A 19,759-nucleotide genomic window follows, 5' to 3' on the forward strand; every position below is an offset into this window, starting at 1 on the left:
TATCCTGGAGAGTGTTTCATGTGCAGTTGAAAAGAATGTGTATTCTGCTGTTTTGGATGGAATATTCTGTATATATCTGTTATGTCCATCTGGTCTAGTGTGTCATTCAGAGGTACTGTTTCCTAATTGATTTTCTGTCTGAATTATCTATCCATTGATGTTAAGTCGGGGGTTAAAGTCCCCTATTACTATTGTATTGCTGTCTCTCCCTTTACATCTGTTAATATTTGCCTTATGTATTTAGGTGCTCCTGTGTTAATTACATAGATATTTACAATTTTGTCTTCTTGCAGGATTGATCCCTTTATTATTATATAATATCCTGCTTTGTGTCTTGTTACAATCCTTGTTTTAAAGTCTATTATATAAGTCTGATATAAGTAGTGCTACCCCAGCTTTTTTTCCCCTTCAATTCTGTTTTCATGGAATGTCTTTGCCATCCCTTCACTTTCAGTCTGTATGTGTCTTTAGGTCTGAAGTGAGTGTTTTTTAGACAGTTTATAGATGGGTCTTGTGTGTTTATCCACTCAACCACTCTTTGTATTTTCACTGAAGCATTTGTACTATTTGCATTTAGTGAAATTATTGATAGGTATATTGCTATTTTAATTGTATTTCGATTATTTTTTCACTGTCCCTTTCTTCTTTTGCTCTCTTCCCTTGTGATTTTATGACTTTATTTAACATTATGCTTAAATTTCTTTCCCTTTATTTTTGGTGTATCTATTATAGGTTTTTGTTTGTGGTTACCATGAGGTTCACATATGACATCCTATATATAAACCAGTCTATGTTAAGTTGATGCTTACTTAAATTTGAATGCATTCTAAGAGCACTACATTTTTATTCTCCATACTCTGTTTTCTGTATATGATGGTATACTTTACACCTTTTTATTTTGTGATTCCTTTTACTAATTTTTTAGACACAGTTGATTTTATTACTTTGTCTTTTAACTTTTATACTAGTGACTATGTACTACTTTTGCTGTATGTTTTCCTATAGGTTCCTTAACCTATCCTCATTCTTTTGAGATTTTCCTTTTGTTGCCCAGTTTAAGTACTATTACTCTGTCTTCTAGATTGCTGATGTGCCTTCTGCATCCTCTACTCTGCTGTTTTTCATTTATTTTATTGTAGTCTTCAACTCTGATTGGTTCTTTTTTATATTGTCTCTTTGTTGTAGTTCTCTGAGTTTATACACTCTCTCCTCAAGTCTGGTGGGCATCTTTATAACCATTATTATGAACTCTTTATCAGGTAGATTTTTAAACTCCATTTTGTTTACTTCTTTTTCTGAAGTTTTGTCTCATTCTTTTGTTTGGAGGACAGTCCTCTGTGTCTCTTTTTATTTTATTTTTTTTACTTTCTTTGTTTCTATGAAATAGACAAAACAGCTATCTCTCCCAATTTGAAGAGATGGCTTACTGTAAGAACATGCCCTGGGTAGGCTTTGGCTGGCTGGCTGGAGCCCAGGTGGGTACATTTCAGGGTATCCTGGGGTGCTGTGTTTAGGGGGTGCCCTGGTAGGACTGCTATAGTTAGTTGAAGCAGGCAGGGGTTGGGGTCTTGAGTTGTTCACTATAGAGGGCACCCTGGTAGGGTGACTGGAGGCCAAGTGGGCATGCTCTGGTTGTGTCCTGGTATGTGCCAAGCAGTGGGTACTTTGGTGGGATGGCTCAGATCCAAGTGTGCGAGGTCGAGGGTGCCTCTTCTCCCTATGCCCTTCCACTGGGAAGCACTGGGAGGCCCCAGAGACAGAAGAAGCAAGGTCCTGGGTGCTCACAGACAAGAAACCTGCCCTGGAAACAGCCCCGAGCCGGTCACCTTGCCTGTGCTGGTACCCCGACTTTGACGGATCACCCACTGGCCGAGACGCACTGGTCCTTCTGCATGCACGTGCCATTCGCTGCCTCTCTGGGAGGCCCTCTCCTTTCTCCAGAGTCATCCAGCTCCTTCCAGTCTTGTACCCTCTGATCCATTACCTACAGCAGGCAGGGTAGATCTTTTTAAATGGCAGATGTGAGTCACTCACTAACCTGCTGAAACCTTTAGTGGTTCCCATTCACCCCCAAATGAAGTCCAACTTCTTAACCTGGCCTCCAGCGGTGAGGCCCTGGCAGAGATGTTTTTCTTCAGTGTCTCTTCCACCTGCTGCCTCCCCTTAACTCCCCACAAGAGGGAGGGAGCTGCTCGCAGTTCTGGAGATGGGCCTCTTTCTGCTCTTGGCTTTGGGCTATTTCATGTGCAGTTTCTAGGCCTGGAACAGTCTTCCCCATTCCCTGGTCTCTGTTTGCCTCTGAAATACTCTCAGGTATCGTTTAAACATTATCTCCTCTGAGAAATCTTTAAATGTGTGTGTATGCCCCCTACCCCCCGCTGCCAGCACACACACACACACACACACACACACACACACACACACACACTAAGTCAGCTCTTTTAAAAGTGCCCTTTTACTGCTCAGCACTCAGCATGGTTGTAAAGCTGTGTTTATTTGTGTGATTATATGGAGAATGCCTATCTTCTCTACTACTCTATAGGGTGCTGAAGAGAAAAACTATCTTATTCATCATTACATCCCAGCACCCAGCCCAGAGTATGGTACAAACTAGAGGCTTAGTAAATGTTTGTTGTATGTTTATATGTATGAATGCTGAATCTTTAGATGGCTCTATAACTAGGGCCCCTCCAGTTCTGATACCCTATAGGTCCATAGACCATACTCCCATCCCACCCTCCTGACATATTTTCCACATTCATTCTGAAAGTGAATTTGCTAGTAGTAAAACCCATGCCTCTGTGTTGATGGGTGTGCAGTGTATTTGATTAACATTATTCTATTATGATGAATTTATATAGCATTGTAACATTTTTCCAGAGAAAAATCCTGCTTCTCTGTCATTTCCATTTAATTTAATTTGTGCTGCTGCTCACTGACTAATGTTCTCAAGCGCTGTCTCCACCTTCTCCACATCTCTGATACTTCAGACTGATAGTTGCACTTGTATAGGAAATGATTTTTCTCCAGTGTGTGTGTGTATGTGTGTAGCGAGGAATCTTTTCCATGGAGATATTAAAAAAAACCTCTGTATTTGGCAGGAGCTCTGCCTGTCCATTTCCTCCATTCCCCCCCTTGCTGCTCTGTCTTTCCCACCTACATTTCATCTTTTCACAGTAATATTTTAGCAACACTCGAGGCTTACGAAGGTTCAGTGGTCTACATTTTTCCTATTGGAAAATATTCCCTTGGCCTTTTTTAACCATGTGGCCACATGTACAGCTTATACTTTTCCTTATTCTGGAAGGATCTTCTGGGAAGAGTAAGGGAAGCTTAGCAGAAATTTGGAAGACCCTCTGAATGCACGAGGTGCTGAAACTTAAGTGTGTTTATGAGGAGGACAAGTTGTGGGGCATGCTGAAAATCCAGTGGTCTGATTCCCACTGAGCTCTCTGGAGAAAAATTATACTTATTATGTGTCAGGTTCTTTGCAAAGACTTTTATGTTCTTCATCTCTTTTAATCCTCACCAATACCTTGGGAGGTCATTATTCATTTACTGACTTATTTATTTACAGGGCACCTAATATGGGCCAGGACTTTGTGGAGGTTAAATGGGATGAGGAGGCATAGAAAGCTCTTAAGAACAGGCTGAAGCATGATGTCATTTACAGAGATTAGAGTAAGAGCAAGTGTTTGGGTGGGGAAAACAAAATACTCCGTTTTTAGACATATTAAATTCTAATACCTATCCTCATGCTACCCATGTTTCATGTAAGAAAGCTACTTACCAATAGGTGCCCAAGACTGAATGGTTGTCAGGAGATGGGGCTCAGACTGGAATCCAAGTCAGTCTGATTCCAAAGTCAAACTCTTTTCTCTCTACCCACAGTTCTGGGGAAATGAAACATGGCAGTGCCTGTCCCCTGCCCTTGTGCTCATCCCAAAGTGACCTCCTGTATTACACCTGAGTACCTGTTACTCAACATGCACTCTCTCCCTGCATTTTAGAGGCTGATACTCACAACATAAATCCTGGAAGAGAAAAATCATTTAACTTGAGGCAGTAGTTATGACTCAGTGAAAAGCTGTCATTAAAGGACACATTAATTAGCTCATTTCCTGTGATGACTTACTAATGAATGCTCTGGCAAAAGTGCTCCTTCAGACACTTACGTAGAAACTAGAAAAAGACAAAGCTAACATGGGCAGAAGTCACCTGTGTCCCTTCTCCTAAATAAGCCGGTCACTGGATCTTGCCCTCAGATACGGAAGCTGATGAAACTACCCCCGGGGTGCACCTGACAACTGGCACGTACACTCTGACTGCACCCTGCCTGGGCATGCTTAGTGGGGGACCATTCCATCAAGTGTCATCGCCTGCCGTCCATGATCCTTCTCTTCTCTGCTTACATTCTGCATCATCAGATGGTCAAGCAGGGGGCTTGGGTGACAGTCAGGTCCTTAAGGGTGTTGGGGGTGATACAGAAGCGAGTGCCTTGAGGAGTCTTCTGCCGGTCTCTTAGAAAGAAACAACCTGCTTTTAAGACCTGCAGCCTTTATAGCTTAAAAAATATTTTCCCAATGGAAAAGGGAGCAATTTTCAAGTCATTTCCTGCATGTTAAGCAGGCAGTTGTTTATACTAACTTTCAAACTTCAAGGAAATATATTTTCCCAGGGTGTTGGTCTATAAAATTTAGAAATGCTCAGAATATTCAAAGCATGAGAGGCAGGTGCAAAAGCAGCTCCCATTGGATGCTGGGGGCAGCGGGCTTGCTTAGCCTTTGGTGCCGCCTCAGGCTCAGGGTGAGCCTTTGTACAGCCTCCCCGGCCCCCTGGCTCCGTGTGGCCAGAGTGAAGACGTGCCCCGAGCTCTCCCTACCACAGCACAAAGTCAGTCCTCCTCCCCTCTCCTCTTTCCCCTTCCGTTTTGATGAGTTTGCAAGCGTATTACAAAGTGTCATCTCAACGTCTTTACCTTCCACAATAGGATCTTACTAGACATCATAGCAGGTGGCAAATTGATCTGATTTATCATTATTTACATTTTTAATTTGTGGTATTTTAGATCCAGAGAGTTTTTTTTATGGGTCTTAAAATGGCAACACAAACATTGATGCATAATTCATTATCTGTTTTTCATAATACATGTGTTTAACATCCCATTGACAAACAGAAAAATCAACTCCTTAAGCAAGATGCAGCTCAGCTTTGCTGTCTTGCCCCCTCCTCTTCTCTGTGGTCCGTAAGAATAAATTGCTTGTGAGTGAAACACAGCCGGCAGCCTCTGTGCTGATGTTTCGTATTCTCAGTTGTAGCTTTGCTAATAGTCAGAATGACAAAATCTTAAATAACTAAGACAGTGTTTGTTGGGCTTCCACAGTTCCCTGACTGAGAAACAGTGGGTTCTTTTAAACTTGAGCCAAAGGTCAGAGAACAAGAAGGGTACCTCCAATCCCCATCCTGTGTTCCCTTCCTTTCCAAAGACTCACTAGAATATTCTGTTGTCGTCCTTTCCTTCTCTGCCCCTCCCGCCCTTGCTAGACATTGCTGTTCACATAGCTAAATTGAAAGAAAGATTAACACCTGTCATCCTTTTGAAACATCAGCTACACAAACAACATGCATAGACAGAACGCAGAGAAATCTGGGAAGACAACAGCAAAATAAAGGCGACACTGAGCACTATTATCAGGGTGATCAGTGAAGTAAACCAAGCAGAATAATTCAACAGAAAGGTAGAGACCTTACAGTGTTCTTGGTGGCAGAAGCTATAATTCAACCAACTTAAACATATTCCTTGTTTCTCCTACACCAAGTACCCCTATACAGAGACAGCCTGTTTCATCAGTCCATCCCATGCCAGTCTTCCCCTGCTCTGTCGCCTGCACAGGTAAACCAGTCAACCAGAATTCACTGTGGGCAGGGCTCCTAGACCCCAAATGAAGTACTATGGACAAGACCAACAAGATGCTCTGCCCTCCAGGAGCTTGGTGGTCTTTGGTTCCAAACAATGCAGAATATGATTGACTTCAGGTATTTAATGTGTGTTAGTTTTCTCCCCGCAACCACTTCATAACCTTTAGGGCCTCACCCTTTTGCCATGTCTGTCCAGTCCCTCTATTAAATCCATACGTGTAGGAGGAGTTTAAAACACAGATAAAAGTAAGCACTCGCTTCATCAGTTGAAATGATTTTCCTTTTAAGATTCTTTCATTACCTTTTTCAAGTATTTGTGAAATGTTTACTAGATTAATGGGCACCACGAAGGGGATTAGGAAGGTCTCAGTAGCCCCACTGAGTTTTAATATTTTTCTAGACCCAAGAAGATAAGAGAAACGTAAGAAAATGCTGCAACAGCTGTATAACTTCCACACAACAATAGCTTGCTAGCAAGGATCTTGTTCCAACACAACTGGAGATCTTGACGTGGGCTGTACTTCTGGCTAACGACTAGACTATTCTGGTGATAAAATGACTCCAAAAATCATAGCCTGGGGAACTGAATTCTAAGTTTTCACTTAAATGTTTTCTAGTCTACAGTTAGAGTCACTCATAGAATGAGTGTTTTAGAGGACCTGGAGGATGGTATATGGCATCTCTAAGGAGAACCTGATAGCTTTTTTACACAGTTGACAGCATTGGGTAATCTCCACTTGGCTACAGTCAGCAATGTGTGGTCCCTTTAAAGCAGAACAGACTCCTAAAGAGGGCATTTTACAATGCACACTTGCTCTTTATTCTTTTATTACAATTTTACTTCCCTCTTGCTAAGCTCTTCTCTGAGAAGATTTATTATGTCAGGAATGCACATACGAGGAGAGTTGAATAAGTAATAAAGTTCTAAAAGGATGGTTATGTTAATTTATAATATGCCATTTTTCGACAATCTGAAAGACATTATTTCAAACAAAGGTAACTAGGGGGATTTAATAGCCAGCAAATGTACTTAGGCTAACTCTTATTCTGAGTAAATCATTGCATTGTAGAATGGATTTGTCCTCACGTGAGCAGTGTTCTTAATTGTCCATAATTTTCATAATTTACTTTTTAAATAAAAAATCATAGTAGATGCTTTCAACAAACTTCCACTTTTAGATATTATATACACTGAAATATGCCAGACTGGATTTTAGTAAAGGAAACAAATGGCTCAGATGTAATTAAAAATGTTAGTCTAGTGTCATTGTATTTAGTAAGGTTATATTTCCAGATTCTGGATAAGTAGAGAATTGTGCGATTATTTAAATAATCTGATCCAAAAACGTTTTTTGCTTGAATTTTTTTTTTCAAGAAATATCTAAATTGGTTGGCTTAGCCATGTCTTTTACATGACCTGTGCAGATGCCGTCTGAAGCCCAGGGAGCAAGCTGAACTCCACCAAGCTTCCCTGGGTGTCAGTGGCCTTACTGCTAGTCGGTGGAATTTACTGCACAGAAGCAAGGGAAGAAGAAGCAATAACTCACATTGCTTGGGGGCTGCTTTGGGCCGTCTCTTCATCTGCATCCACCAGTTTTTCTGCATGAGGCTATGAACAATGCAGGATTTAGGGAAGTGGCCCCAGTTCAGCAGATGGGTGCAATATGGGGGGACGGATGGAATAAAGTTGGTTTAATCATAGGAATCTTTATCCTGTCACACCTTGTGGTGTCCTGCAGCTTCCTGTAGGCCTGGCTCTTCTGTCCTTTGCTGTGGGTGTTCCCTCTCCTACAGAGAGGCCCTGTGCTTGAAAAACTAACTTGTGCCCTTCTTTAGTCCCAGTGCCTTACACTCCAGATCCTCTAATTCATCTTACCTGCTAGTCTAGCAAGTTTCTAAAACTCTTTATCTTCATCATTTTATCCCCTAATCACAGACCAGTGGCTCCCCATGTCCTATGGGATAATATCCAAAATACTCAGCCTCACATGCAGGGGCCCTCTGAGCTCTGACCCGACTCATCTCTTCAGCATTCTCCTGTGTGCCCTATAGGAGGCCTTTATTATTCTGGTCACATGGAGCTCCTTCTTGGTGGCCTGCCTGTGGTGGGCCACTCTGGTCCTCACCTTTGCTTGCCCCCACCTCTCTCTTGCCGTTGATCTAATTCCTCCTGCTTAGCAAGGCCCTCTCCAGTTCTGATTCTTCCTCTGGGATCTCCCTGAACCATGTGGTCCAAGGGGCCTCCCTTGCTATGGGTTGGCACCCATCCTTGATCACCAAACTGGGGCCTGTGCACGGCCAGTTTTTGCACAGACATCTTGGTTGGGCAATGAACTTTTCTCCTGCAGGTAACATCTTTCTCCAGCTTCATTGTCAACCCTGCTTGTGACGCTCTTTTGCATGTTCCATGGCATTGTAGGCTCTGATTGAATGTCAGGGTGAGAAGTTATGAGCCAGTTGTAGTTTCTATTCTACCAGTCACACCTCCTACAATGGAGAATGCCTGTATCATTCAGATAAAATAAATGAGACTGAGAAGCCCAGTGCAGAAACAAGGCCTCCGACTTGCAATTTCCTGGCATGGCTAGAAGCTGGCTCTGCGGTAAAAATGCTTATATAGGAATAATGGTTTTGCTGTTGAATAGCTTTGATATCTTTCTACTCCTGTGGGTGCTTGTGAAATTGGGATAATAGTGGTCGTAGCAATAATGGGTAATGAGTATTATACAAAATTATATAGGTAAGGCAGTAGTGCTTGGCATACTAAATGTAAGTAGCCACTAAATGTTTGCTCTTTATTACTGTTGTCAAAAGTCTGTTTCAGGAAAGATGTCGGTGGATATTAAGAGCACAGGACCATTATTGAATAATGGACTTTAGACATGGATCCCTATCCCCTTGGCTGGACAGGAACAGCCTGATAGGTCCAGGTGTTCTTAGAGTGACCGAACTACAGGGCTCGCCCCTGGGTCCATCTACTGAGGTGACAAGCCCAACTCTACAGAGACAGGTTTATTTTCATGTACCTCCTCCTCATCTGTTTTTGGCAGGACAAAAGAAGTACCTTGCAAAATTGGGAAAGACTTCAGCCAAATCTTTCTAGCATTAGATATGACACTGAGTCTAGGATCATCACAGCCTAGGATGGAATAGAGATACGAAAAAGACTCATCAAAACCATGCAGGTGAGACAATCAAGTCTAAGACTCGGACTAGGAAGCGGCCACAGGTATCCTAGGCCCTCCTGAGCTCCCTGAAGGAGATCTGTGGCATTTATACCAGAACCACAGCGTCATCCTGCCTGTGTGCTGCTTGTCTTTTCCAGTATGGATTAGTGCTTAAGTCACCTCTTCTCCACATTTATATGGTTTCAAATATCCCATCTGATGGACTGAATATCCCCCAGGTCTACATCTGACACAGGCTGAGGAAGTGCATTCCTTCCTGTGAGCCTGAACGGGGAGACCTGAGGCCTTCACTGTGTTAGACCAGAAGGCAACCCACGTGGCTACTAGACACACCTGGAGCCCACTGGACAATCTGCCTGCGGGGTGGTGAGTGGGAGAGTTACCTTGAATTCAGTCTCAATGTTGGCTAGTCTGGCTAACTCGTTGCTTAGCTCCAGGGCGGTGAGGACAGGGTCTTCACTGGACAGGGACAAGTAGGCAGCACTTGCCAGTCCCTTGTAGGCGTTCATGCGGGAGCGGGAGTGGCTGAAGGAGTCCTTCCGCTGCTTCTCGGTGCACTCGTTGCATTTGCAGAAGTAGTCGTGGGGCCGCTCAATGCGGGCCCCCTTGAGTAATAGGATGTGCACGATCTCATACTCCTGGCAGTGGGCGGCCAGGATGATGGGCGTGATGTCGTGGGAGAAGCGTGTACCATCCTCATCATAGGCGTAGAAGTCGTCATCGCGCAGCTCCTGCTCCAGCGGGCTGAGCGTCAGGCGCTGGCCCTGTGCGAAGGCGGGGTGGCTGAGGATGGCCTCCACGATGCGCACGTAGCCCTTGCTGATGGCCAGCAGCAGCGCATCTCCCACCCGTGCCAGGTTCTCTTTCTTGAGCAGCAGCTCTGTGACCTCTAGGTGCTCATTGCCCACGGCCAGCTGCAGTGCATTTTGCCCCATGTAGTCCACGCAGTTAAAGTTAAGGGTCTTAGACTCCTCCAGCATTTTCCTGACCACGGGGATGTTGCCATACTCAGCCGAGTCCAGGAAGCGCTCCTCCTCTGGCGTCAGGCTGGTGCCCTTCTCGTTGAACATGTAGGCGGGACCCCGGATGGCTTGGCGGCGGCCCTTCTCCCTCAGGGTTGTGTGCCTGCGCTGCATGTTTTTGAAGGTGCTGTTCCCCAGCCTGTGAGGCAACAAGGCAAAGACGCTTGGTTACTCTCCCATGGGCCTGTGGGTTCCCAGGGCACAGAGCAAATGACAGTTGTTGAGATCGAGGAGAATGTCATGACTGGCACCTTAAGAGAAACCATGAAATCTTACTAGAAATCATTGTCTTATCATTGGATTAAGATCAAGACAAACTGGATAATCTGAACTATTCTTCTTCAAATGGAAGAATATTGAGTAGTTGTCTTGCACCTGCGCTCCTTGGTTGGGGGAGAGGTGGCAGAGCTGGAGAAGTATGTTTTGGTGGAGTCTAATGGGAGATGCAGGTGGAGGGTGTGGGGTGCTGGTGTGACTGACACAGGCCAAGAACTGTCCATTTTATTTGCATCCATGCAAAGTTGTGCATGCCACTTAACTTCTCTGTGCTTCAGCACAACACTTTTCTGCAATTTAACCTGTATGACATGGATAACTTTTCTATGCCATAGGGTCCCTAGGAGAATTAAACAAGGTAACATGCATGGAGAAAGAACTCAGTCAGTGCTGGCTTTATTCTGTACCCTCTTGCCTGTGGGTGTGGCCAGCTGTCCAAGGGCTCTGCTCTAGGGACGACCATCATGGGTTGTGCTGCCTTTGGTTCAGGCGTCAGGTGTACTGCCCCACTGAGCTCCCGCACTGTAACAAACCTACAGCGACAGGCACGCACAGCCACACCTGTGTTTCTGCATTCAGTGCTATAGGATATAGGGACTGTGCATGCTTTCTGGTCCCATGCATCCTAAGCACCTCCTAAAGTGCAGGATGTGGCAGGGAGTAGGCCTAGACTCATTGCCACTTTCTCAGGGCCACTGAGGCAGCCCCCCTGAGGAAATTCTGCCATAGCTTCTGAAGATCAAAACTGAATTTTTATATAGCTGGAAGAACAGGTCAATTTATATGTTGGGTTCATTTCTAACTTATTCTTTCCTGTTGTGTCTTAGTATAGAAGTTAATACTAGTACTGCTAGTAATACCAATCAGCCTTTATTAAGCACCTATTATATGCCAGTAATTATACTAAGAAGTTAATATACCTCATATAAATTACTTGAGCAATTCTTACATCAAGCCTATAAAGTAGATGCTATTTTTAAGCTTCTCTCAGATGAAGATCCTGAGATGAGTAGAGCTGTGAAGCAGGCTTCAGAATCAGAAGTCTGGAGTAGGAATCTTGGCTCTACCTTTTGCCAGCTTTGTGACTTGGGACAAGTTAGCTAACCTTTAGTTTGCCAGTGTTTTAAAATGGCAGACTAGAGGAAATAACAGCTGTAGTGTAATATGAACTTGAGCCAGGTACCCCATCTGCAGCCAGCCTGGGGACCTTAAGCAGGTCTCTAGTTCAAGGCGCTTCAACTGTAGAAGAGTGAGTCTGGACCAGATGTTTCCTAACTGTCTATGAACGTGAATATTTCACACTTTTCTGATTCTCTGCTTTGCCCTACCCATGTTTTCTATTCTCCTTTTCTAGTCTACCTTCACTCACGTTATTCAAATAGAATGGCATACATTTCAATAAGAGACTATCTGTTCTAGAGAGTAAGAACTTGGGGGATTGTTTTGAACTATTTTCCATGTTCCTAGTTGTCTTTTTGCTATTGGTTATGTCTCTGTGCATTAAGAATATTCAACATTTCACTTAAACCATTTATAAAAAATAAAAGTAATCACAGAGGAAGGTTTTTACATTAAATCTAGTATTTCAAGATTTTTTTAAAAGGTGACAAGCAGTCTTGTGATTTTAAAAATTTTCAGCTTCATTTAGTTTTCTGCTCCTTTTACCTTTTGATCTGCCCAAAAGCTCTTGGTTTTAGTGTCTTTAGTGGGCCCTGTTGGGTATAAAGCAAAGACTTGGAGGTCAGAACTTGTTCTCTAATCCTACCTAGGCCCAAGTCACACTTCTTGGGAGAAGCTGCTAACCTGTTCAGTTGAGCACCATCTTCATCTGCAAAAAATACAAGGAATAATTATGGGCAACTCCCTCAAAAGTCAACTGTGGGCCATAAACCCCAATAGAGGGCTCTGTGCTCCTTTAGGAAGAGTGTCTGAACTGCCATCCACTTTTCTAAAGTGCACTTTGATAACAAAGATTGATGTATGAAAGATTCTCAGCATTCAAGTTCTTCAGCTCTTTCTGAGCCCATTTCTCTCAGCAATGCCATCATTCCAGGGAAAGTGGCTGCTCACTGATGCCAAAGCAGACCATAGACAGGGAGTCCAACAGAAGCCTTTATCAGAGAGAGGGACTCACAAACAGCAGGCAGGCATTGACTATTGCAGGTTTTATAGGTGGAGAGGAGGTGACTGAGTTGAAAGCTAAGCAGTTACCTCATTGTATCCTCAAAAGGCCTTGTTGGAGAGGATGCTGTGAACTCAGTTTCAAGGTCTGGCATCTGGGTGTCATCATCACTCAGGTGAGAATTGAGCCCCCAAAAGACTAATTACTCTGCCTGTCCCTGTCATGAGGCTTTTACCTTTCTTGGGAGCACCTCTCTGGACTTAGCTATCACAACTCAACCTCAGGAAAGGCAGTTTCCACACAGGAGCATCTGAGCAGTGTGTCGGGGATGAAGCAGCAGCTCTCCTAGAAGGAGCGGGCCTTGAGCTTGACTCCACGTCCGTCTGCTCAAGAGGGAGCATAGGTCAGACTCCAAGGTCAGGGGTACACAACTACTACACAGCAACTAGCCATCAAGAGATTAATTTAAAGGAAACACAGTAACTGCTGAACCAAGTCAGAGCACAGTAACATTTTACAGGGACCACGTAAGTACCCATTCTAGATTCAGAGTCCGTATGAATCTCATAGATGCTACAGCCTACAAACTGAAAGGATGTGAAAGCATTGTTTATTAATTTCCCTCATTAAACAAACAAGCAAGCAAAAGGCAAGGAATAGCATTCTCATTTTTTAGGTGGAGAAATTGAGGTAGGTGAAACAAAAAGACTAAACCTTAGGGCAAATAATTTCTGCACAGGAGTAGAACCTCATAGAAATTTGATGTTTCTAAAATAATTACATTTTATTAAAGAAAAGAATATATGTGTACGGCTGGTATTTTTCTGAAGTTAAAATATCCTCACCATTTGACATGCAGTCTTTTGAATGACCTTGAGAGCAGACACCCAGATGTAGTAAGAAATAAACAAGCCTCTCTTCCCCAGCCTTTAAAACGTCAGCTTTGAGATACATTTGGATGCTCACAGAATTGTCAGTTTTGCTTCTTTCCTAGTAGAATTTGGCACTGATGAAACCTTGTGGGCCATCAAGTCATGTATGCATAAAAGCATATAGTGAGACATGCGACAGGGAAGTTGCTTCCAATATAAGGAGTTTCACAGCAGAACCTAAGCTACATGAATAGATTCAGATATTGATGGAGGCCTTCTAACCTTTTAACTGGGGGCTTCTTATTAGCTCTGATTCTCTTTTACCCTGATATCCTTCAGAGAAGTAAGAATTCTGCACCCTTAGCTCAGCTGCAACATTTATAAACACTGATTTTGTTTTTCCAGCTTTATTAAGGTATAATTGACAATATTGTAAAATATTTAAAAAGTATACATTGTGGTGATTTGATATATGTGTACATCATGAAAGGAATCCCACCATCTGGTTAATAAACACATCTAAAACCTCAAGTATATATGTATGTGTGTATTTCGTGTGCATGAGAACATTTAAGTTCTACTCTCTTAGCAAACTTCAGTTATGTAATCCAGTGTTATTAGTATAGTCACCATGACTTACATTAGATCTTCAAACTTTCTTATGGGTTAACATTTTTACCCTTTTACCAACTTCTCCCCACTTCCCTCATTTAAACATTTATATACCTGTAAGTATATTTGGCCACTGTATCTTTGCCACTTAATTGTGACATTATAGTCAGGCTATAACCATACATGGGCTAGAAAGAAGCCACATAAGATGGTATGTCATTTGGTCCACAGGAGCTGGTGGCCAAAGCTTACACTCATGTATCAGATGTGTTGTTCTGTGGGATTCTGGGGATCTTGTTACAGTTTTAGGGCCAATAGTAGGCAAAATGCTTCTCCCTAAAATGCAGTTAGTACTTGATTGCTCTTTAATATTTTTCTTAAAAGTGAACTTCACATGCATATGATTTTTTTTGCATATATTATTGGGGTAATGAGTGATCAAAATCATCAAACACCTCAATTAAGATACTGTGTTTTTCATTTTCCATAAATGCATACATTGACATTTGATGTCATTGAGAAGAAGGGTTCCAGTGGAAACAAAACCGTATTTGAGAGGAGGACTGATTATTAAATTCCCTCTTGATACCTTGGTTGCTATTTTTATCAAGCTGCTTTTACAGATGCATCAGCCAGTCTGAAGCAAGGCAGATGTCAGTGATCCATGAAAAGTATGAATTCTGTACCCTAAGACCAGCTGCAGATGAGCATGATCATAAAGCCTTTTGGACACAGGGATTGTGATTAGTTACTGATGAAGAAAAGGCCACTTAATGTCTTTTCAGAGATATTTTTTGTCTTTTTGTAGCATTGCTACATGTACCATAGTTCTCTGTGGAAATTATTCAAGTCTGAAAACAAATCAGTCTGTAAATTCCAAAACTGAATGTAGAACCAAACAAAATCTGGGAGTTTGAGCTGTGCATCCACTCTTAAGTCTACATAGTTTGAGGTTTAGTCCAGAGCAACAGTGATGAAACAGTCAAGTGATTTGGAGCCTTCTTCTAAACCTCAGTTCTCTTACCAATAGAAAGGAAATGATTAAATCTATCTTCCATGGGGCCGAAGACCACAGTGAAGATGAAATAAACAGCTTAACTGTTTTCCTCAATCATAATGATTAACATTTGTTACATGTTAACCATATTGCAGGCACCATGTTGAGTACTTTATATGCATTATTATTTAATATTCTCATAAATACTACATGATATAGGTTCTGTTGTTATTTCACTTAACCCAAAGACGAAGTGAGGCACGGATAAATTAATTACTTTTGTTAAAGCTGCACAGCTTATGACCCACTGTTAGGAGTCTAACCTGCTTAAAGCCCACACTTTTTTCTGGTGATGCCACTGTAATTCATCTTCCTCCTGTATTTTCTCTTAGCTTCTTTAGGCTATAAATTTTCCCATTAGAGTGCAGGATCCTTGAGGGCAGGGGAATTACTTGGTACCCAGTACCCCTGATGCCTGACATATAGTTCATGGTTAAATAACTTAATTCTTAAATACTTCAAATTGGGTTTTCACTAAAGAAGATCAATAAATAGAAGTGTTAACATTTACCAGTATCTTTCTTATTACAAATGTAGGAGCCATACAATCCTATAACTACTGTATCCTGTTTGTAACTGACAACTTTTAAAATCAAATATGATTTCCAAAGCAAAATTAGTTTCCAGTTAGCTCCACTATGAACAATGGCCCATAGACGCCAGATGAGAGCTAATGTATCGGAGAGTGTATTAAGTTCCTTGGATGACTGGGGCCAAAAACTGAGGCATTCCCACATCTTCAAAATACTCCTGAAAAACTTTATCTCTTTCTAAAGGCATCCAACCTAGTTCTAAGTATCATCATCCTTATTCTGTTGAAGTTGAGGCAAGATAGTAAATATAAATTATAGTGCCTAGTAAGTGCTCTAATAACATTGGATAGTATTAACTACTTTAATAAAATTGTAATAATTGTGGGTCCAAAGCATTCAAGCTCCACCTAAGCTAGTGACAATAATTTGCTTGTACAATACCTGTATTTTGAATAGCACAAAAAAGATATGCACCTATTTACCCCATCAATATAAATGAGTTCATATACCTTACCAGTCAGGTCCAACAGGAAACAAGCAAAGTATCCCTCTGCTACTCATTACAAAACATTATATTGAGATATACTTTTCAAACTGTTCTGCAGTGTGGGATATTTTTTTCCCATTCATCTTGGGTTGAAAAATATCTAGAGATCCTGCATGTTAAATGACTTTGTCAGCAATTTATTTTTCACCAAATAACATCATTTAGAGAAGAGGTCACACAGTATTTTCAAGCTACCTCATATTAGCCTTCCAAGTATAACTAGTGCTTTGTGCATGCTTTTTAAAATTTCTTCTTTGAACTGGGGAGTTATGAAACTGGGGGTGTCTATCTCATTGTGTGTAGGTCCAAATAGAGCTGAAGCAATAAATTCTAATAGTTACATGTTTTTTTCCCTCAAAGATTTGTCTTAGAATAAAATAGATATGTGTAATCTTTGGATTGTTTCATTGACCTCTGTGACAAAAGTGTCTCAAATGAATATCTACCACCAAGAAAGTAAGAGAGGCCCTTAAATTGTGAAATGATAATAATGAAAGAAATAACATGCTGAATATTTTATCTGGGGGGGAATGTTGATTACTTTTTCTAAGCTATTTGCCTGATAGCTCTCACCCAGGATACCACATGCATCTGCAATTAGCCTCAATGAGGCTCCACACAGTTCTGATTTTTTCTGGGTTAATTACTGCCTAAAGGAGTTAGCTAGTTTACATGTCCCTAAGCTTAGGAGCAATTGTTTTTGGAAATAAACTTTCATGAAATTTTAATTGTGGCGTAGAACCCTGGTAAGTTGTTAAATAATTGACCCAGTGTCATTATTTAAAAGATCTTAGTGAGTTTGAATCATATCTATAATGAATATTCTGGATTTAATGTGAATTCATTCATGAATCTGATGTGTGGCCACTGCTTCAGAAATAGGACCCACCAGCAGGTGGCATTCTGAGGCAGAAATTCAGTGAGTGTCATCAGATAGGGTCAATCACTATTGCCTCTTTCAAATTTACCCTGAATCTGTTAAGTCTTTAAATTACAATTAATGGCATAGCATCCTGAGTATGTCTACTCAGTCATACCTAAGTGAATATACAACTTCAGGCTTAAAGAGGGAGATTCTGTATTCTTGAGTTTCAAAGCTTGTGTCAAAGCCCTGCCCAGATCTCTTCTATTACGAGCATATTCATTATGTCGAAATGGATGTCAAAGGACATATTTTCAATGAAGAAAAGTATCAATTTATTTCTTCCCACCTGTAGTTCTTTAATAGTAGTTGCTTAGTAGAATATAGCTTTCTTTCTCCTCCTACCCCCATATTTATATTAAGATAAATACAGACCCGAAAATATCAAATTAAAAAGCTGTCAGTAGTGAAGTAGGAGGAGAAGAGACAAAACACATACTCTCTTCTAGGAATAAAACTACACTCCAGCACAAAAAGACTGGGCTGCCAGGATGAGTTGTCTATTTAAATGGCTTTCTAAACTTAGACTTCCAATGAAAAGTAAAAAAATCCTGTACCAATCTAACAAATAATAAAGAATTCAGATCCAGATTTACATCTAAAAATCTAAACAATGCACGAGAAGGCTAATAAATAAAAGTTTAATTACATATTTCAGCAAGAAAGCAACCTCTACTGGAAAAATCAATATGAAAGAATCATCACAGCTGCTTACATTGAGGGTGAAATACGCAACGCAGGCTTGTCCCTCCTCTAGATGCCCGGAATCCGGTGTCGAGGCGCGGGAAGCTGGCTCCCCATGTAGCCGAGGGGGTGCCGCTCTCCGTGGTGCTGAAGCATACAGCTGGTCGAGTGAGTGGAGCTGCGAGGGTGTGAAGGCGCGCTCCACTGTCCTTTGTGCTGCAGTGGTAAAAACTCGCTTTTCAAAGCAGACGCGCCTTACCGTTCTTTTCCTAATCTGGGGGAAATTTCCCAGGGAACATGACGGGGAAGAATCCGTGTGTGAGACTGGCATGCAGTATGGTGATGGGTTGGTGTATTCCCCACCCCCTCTCCCAGACAGCAGCTTTGAAAGGGAAGTAGCAACTCTGCCTTCCTACACTCCTCAGTATTGCTACCTGCTGCCTCTCATGCCCCAGAGCAGCACATCTCTCTCTCTCTCTCTCTCTCTCTCTCTCTCACACACACACACACACACACACACACACACCCCTCAGTTATATAAGGCAGCAGTTTCTGGCTCCTAAGGCAGAATATTCATATGTTTAAATAAATGAAAAATGAGGAATGAACTGGTTTTCTACCTGTTGTGTTTGTGCATGCTTACAGACAGAGTTGAGAAGAGGAACCTCAGGAATGACAGAAATGGTTTCCTTTAATAAGCTTTCAGTTCTCACCCCACTTGGTCTTCTGTGAGTGAATCATCTTTTAACTTTATCCTTTTGTTTCATGATCTTTTGCCATTGTCTAAGATCAAGAAGAGGTCAGTGGTGTAGATGAAGTCTCATGTCAGTAACAAGACTACCTTTCATTTGTAACTTTACATTTTTTGAAAGGAACTCCTAATACAAAAAACCATTTCCCCCACAGTCCCCACTCTCACCAATTGCTGTGTTAACAAATGGTCTGCAATTCTGAAACGCTAAGGTATTTTGATGGCCTCATGGGAGAGAAACCTCTTTAATTGAAATACTGTCTGTGTGAGAGACACCAGCATTACTCTTAGGATCTACTTGGGTCACAGCACAATAAATCAGAGTACTTATTCTTTGAAACCAACCCATGGATTAACAAGTAACAATCTGTAAAGATTGTCTTGGTGTGCTAAATGCAATATTTAGGATTAAAGGGTTGGCTTATAATGCATTTTGCACAATGCCATTCTAGGTTTATATGCAAATCAGATTACATTGGCTCATTAATTGCATTTTCTCTGGAAACAACACAGTGTATGGAGGAAGACCTTGGAATTTTTACTCATTAACTATGTGACCTTGGGCATAATACTTAACCTCATTGAATCTCAGTGTCCTCATATGTAAATGGTGGGTAATAAAGGGGATATTAATGCCTTTTTCCAAACGTATGGGGATAATTAACTGAAAATAACATATACAAAGCACCCAAATGTTAGCATTTAAGAGGTACATAATAAGTTCAAGTGTTCTTGCCCCCCTCCTTGTTCAAGAGAAATTAATTTTCTAATTAAAGCTCTAAGTAGCTTGACAGCAAACTAATTTTGCTTCTATAAGCCTCCACACAAGCTTCCCAATGTTAATGATTGTGCTTTACTGGATAGAACAACTTTTAAAAAGAAATTTTCTTAAAATTAAGACTTTTTCTTTAAAACATTTTACATCTTGAAAGACAAGGAAATTTTATTTTTAATTAGAGTCAGCAACAAAGACGTCTAACTCATCTGAATAAAATGTTAATGCATTGAGAGCTATTTAGTGTCACACTGAAACATATAACAAAATATATAAATCCAACAAAAGTCTTAACCACAAACTTGGAAGATGAGCTATAATACTGATAATACCCTTTTGATTAGGATCCTCATCATCATAATTAGTGAAGCAATATAAAATAACTCTTAATTATAAAATACTTTTTTAAGAAGGATGGGTTGCAGCTTTGAGTTGATAATGATGGAGATGAAGTCTTACTATATTCTGTTTTTAATAAA

General features: G+C 41.3%; 1 protein-coding gene across 1 annotated transcript in view; it reads right to left on the minus strand.

Annotated features, from left to right (window-relative positions):
* Positions 1-10,262, minus strand: part of LOC118916936 (short transient receptor potential channel 7-like) — a 60,520-nt gene extending 50,258 nt beyond the window's left edge. The window contains exon 1 of the mRNA XM_036894314.2: positions 9,491-10,262. Coding sequence (XP_036750209.2) covers positions 9,491-10,243 — 753 coding nt within the window. The 5' untranslated portion in view covers positions 10,244-10,262. The remainder of the gene's footprint in view (positions 1-9,490) is intronic.
* Positions 10,263-19,759: the final 9,497 nt, after the last annotated feature.

The sequence above is a fragment of the Manis pentadactyla genome, chromosome 13 (genome assembly GCF_030020395.1).
Source record: "Manis pentadactyla isolate mManPen7 chromosome 13, mManPen7.hap1, whole genome shotgun sequence".
Lineage (NCBI taxonomy): Eukaryota > Metazoa > Chordata > Mammalia > Pholidota > Manidae > Manis > Manis pentadactyla.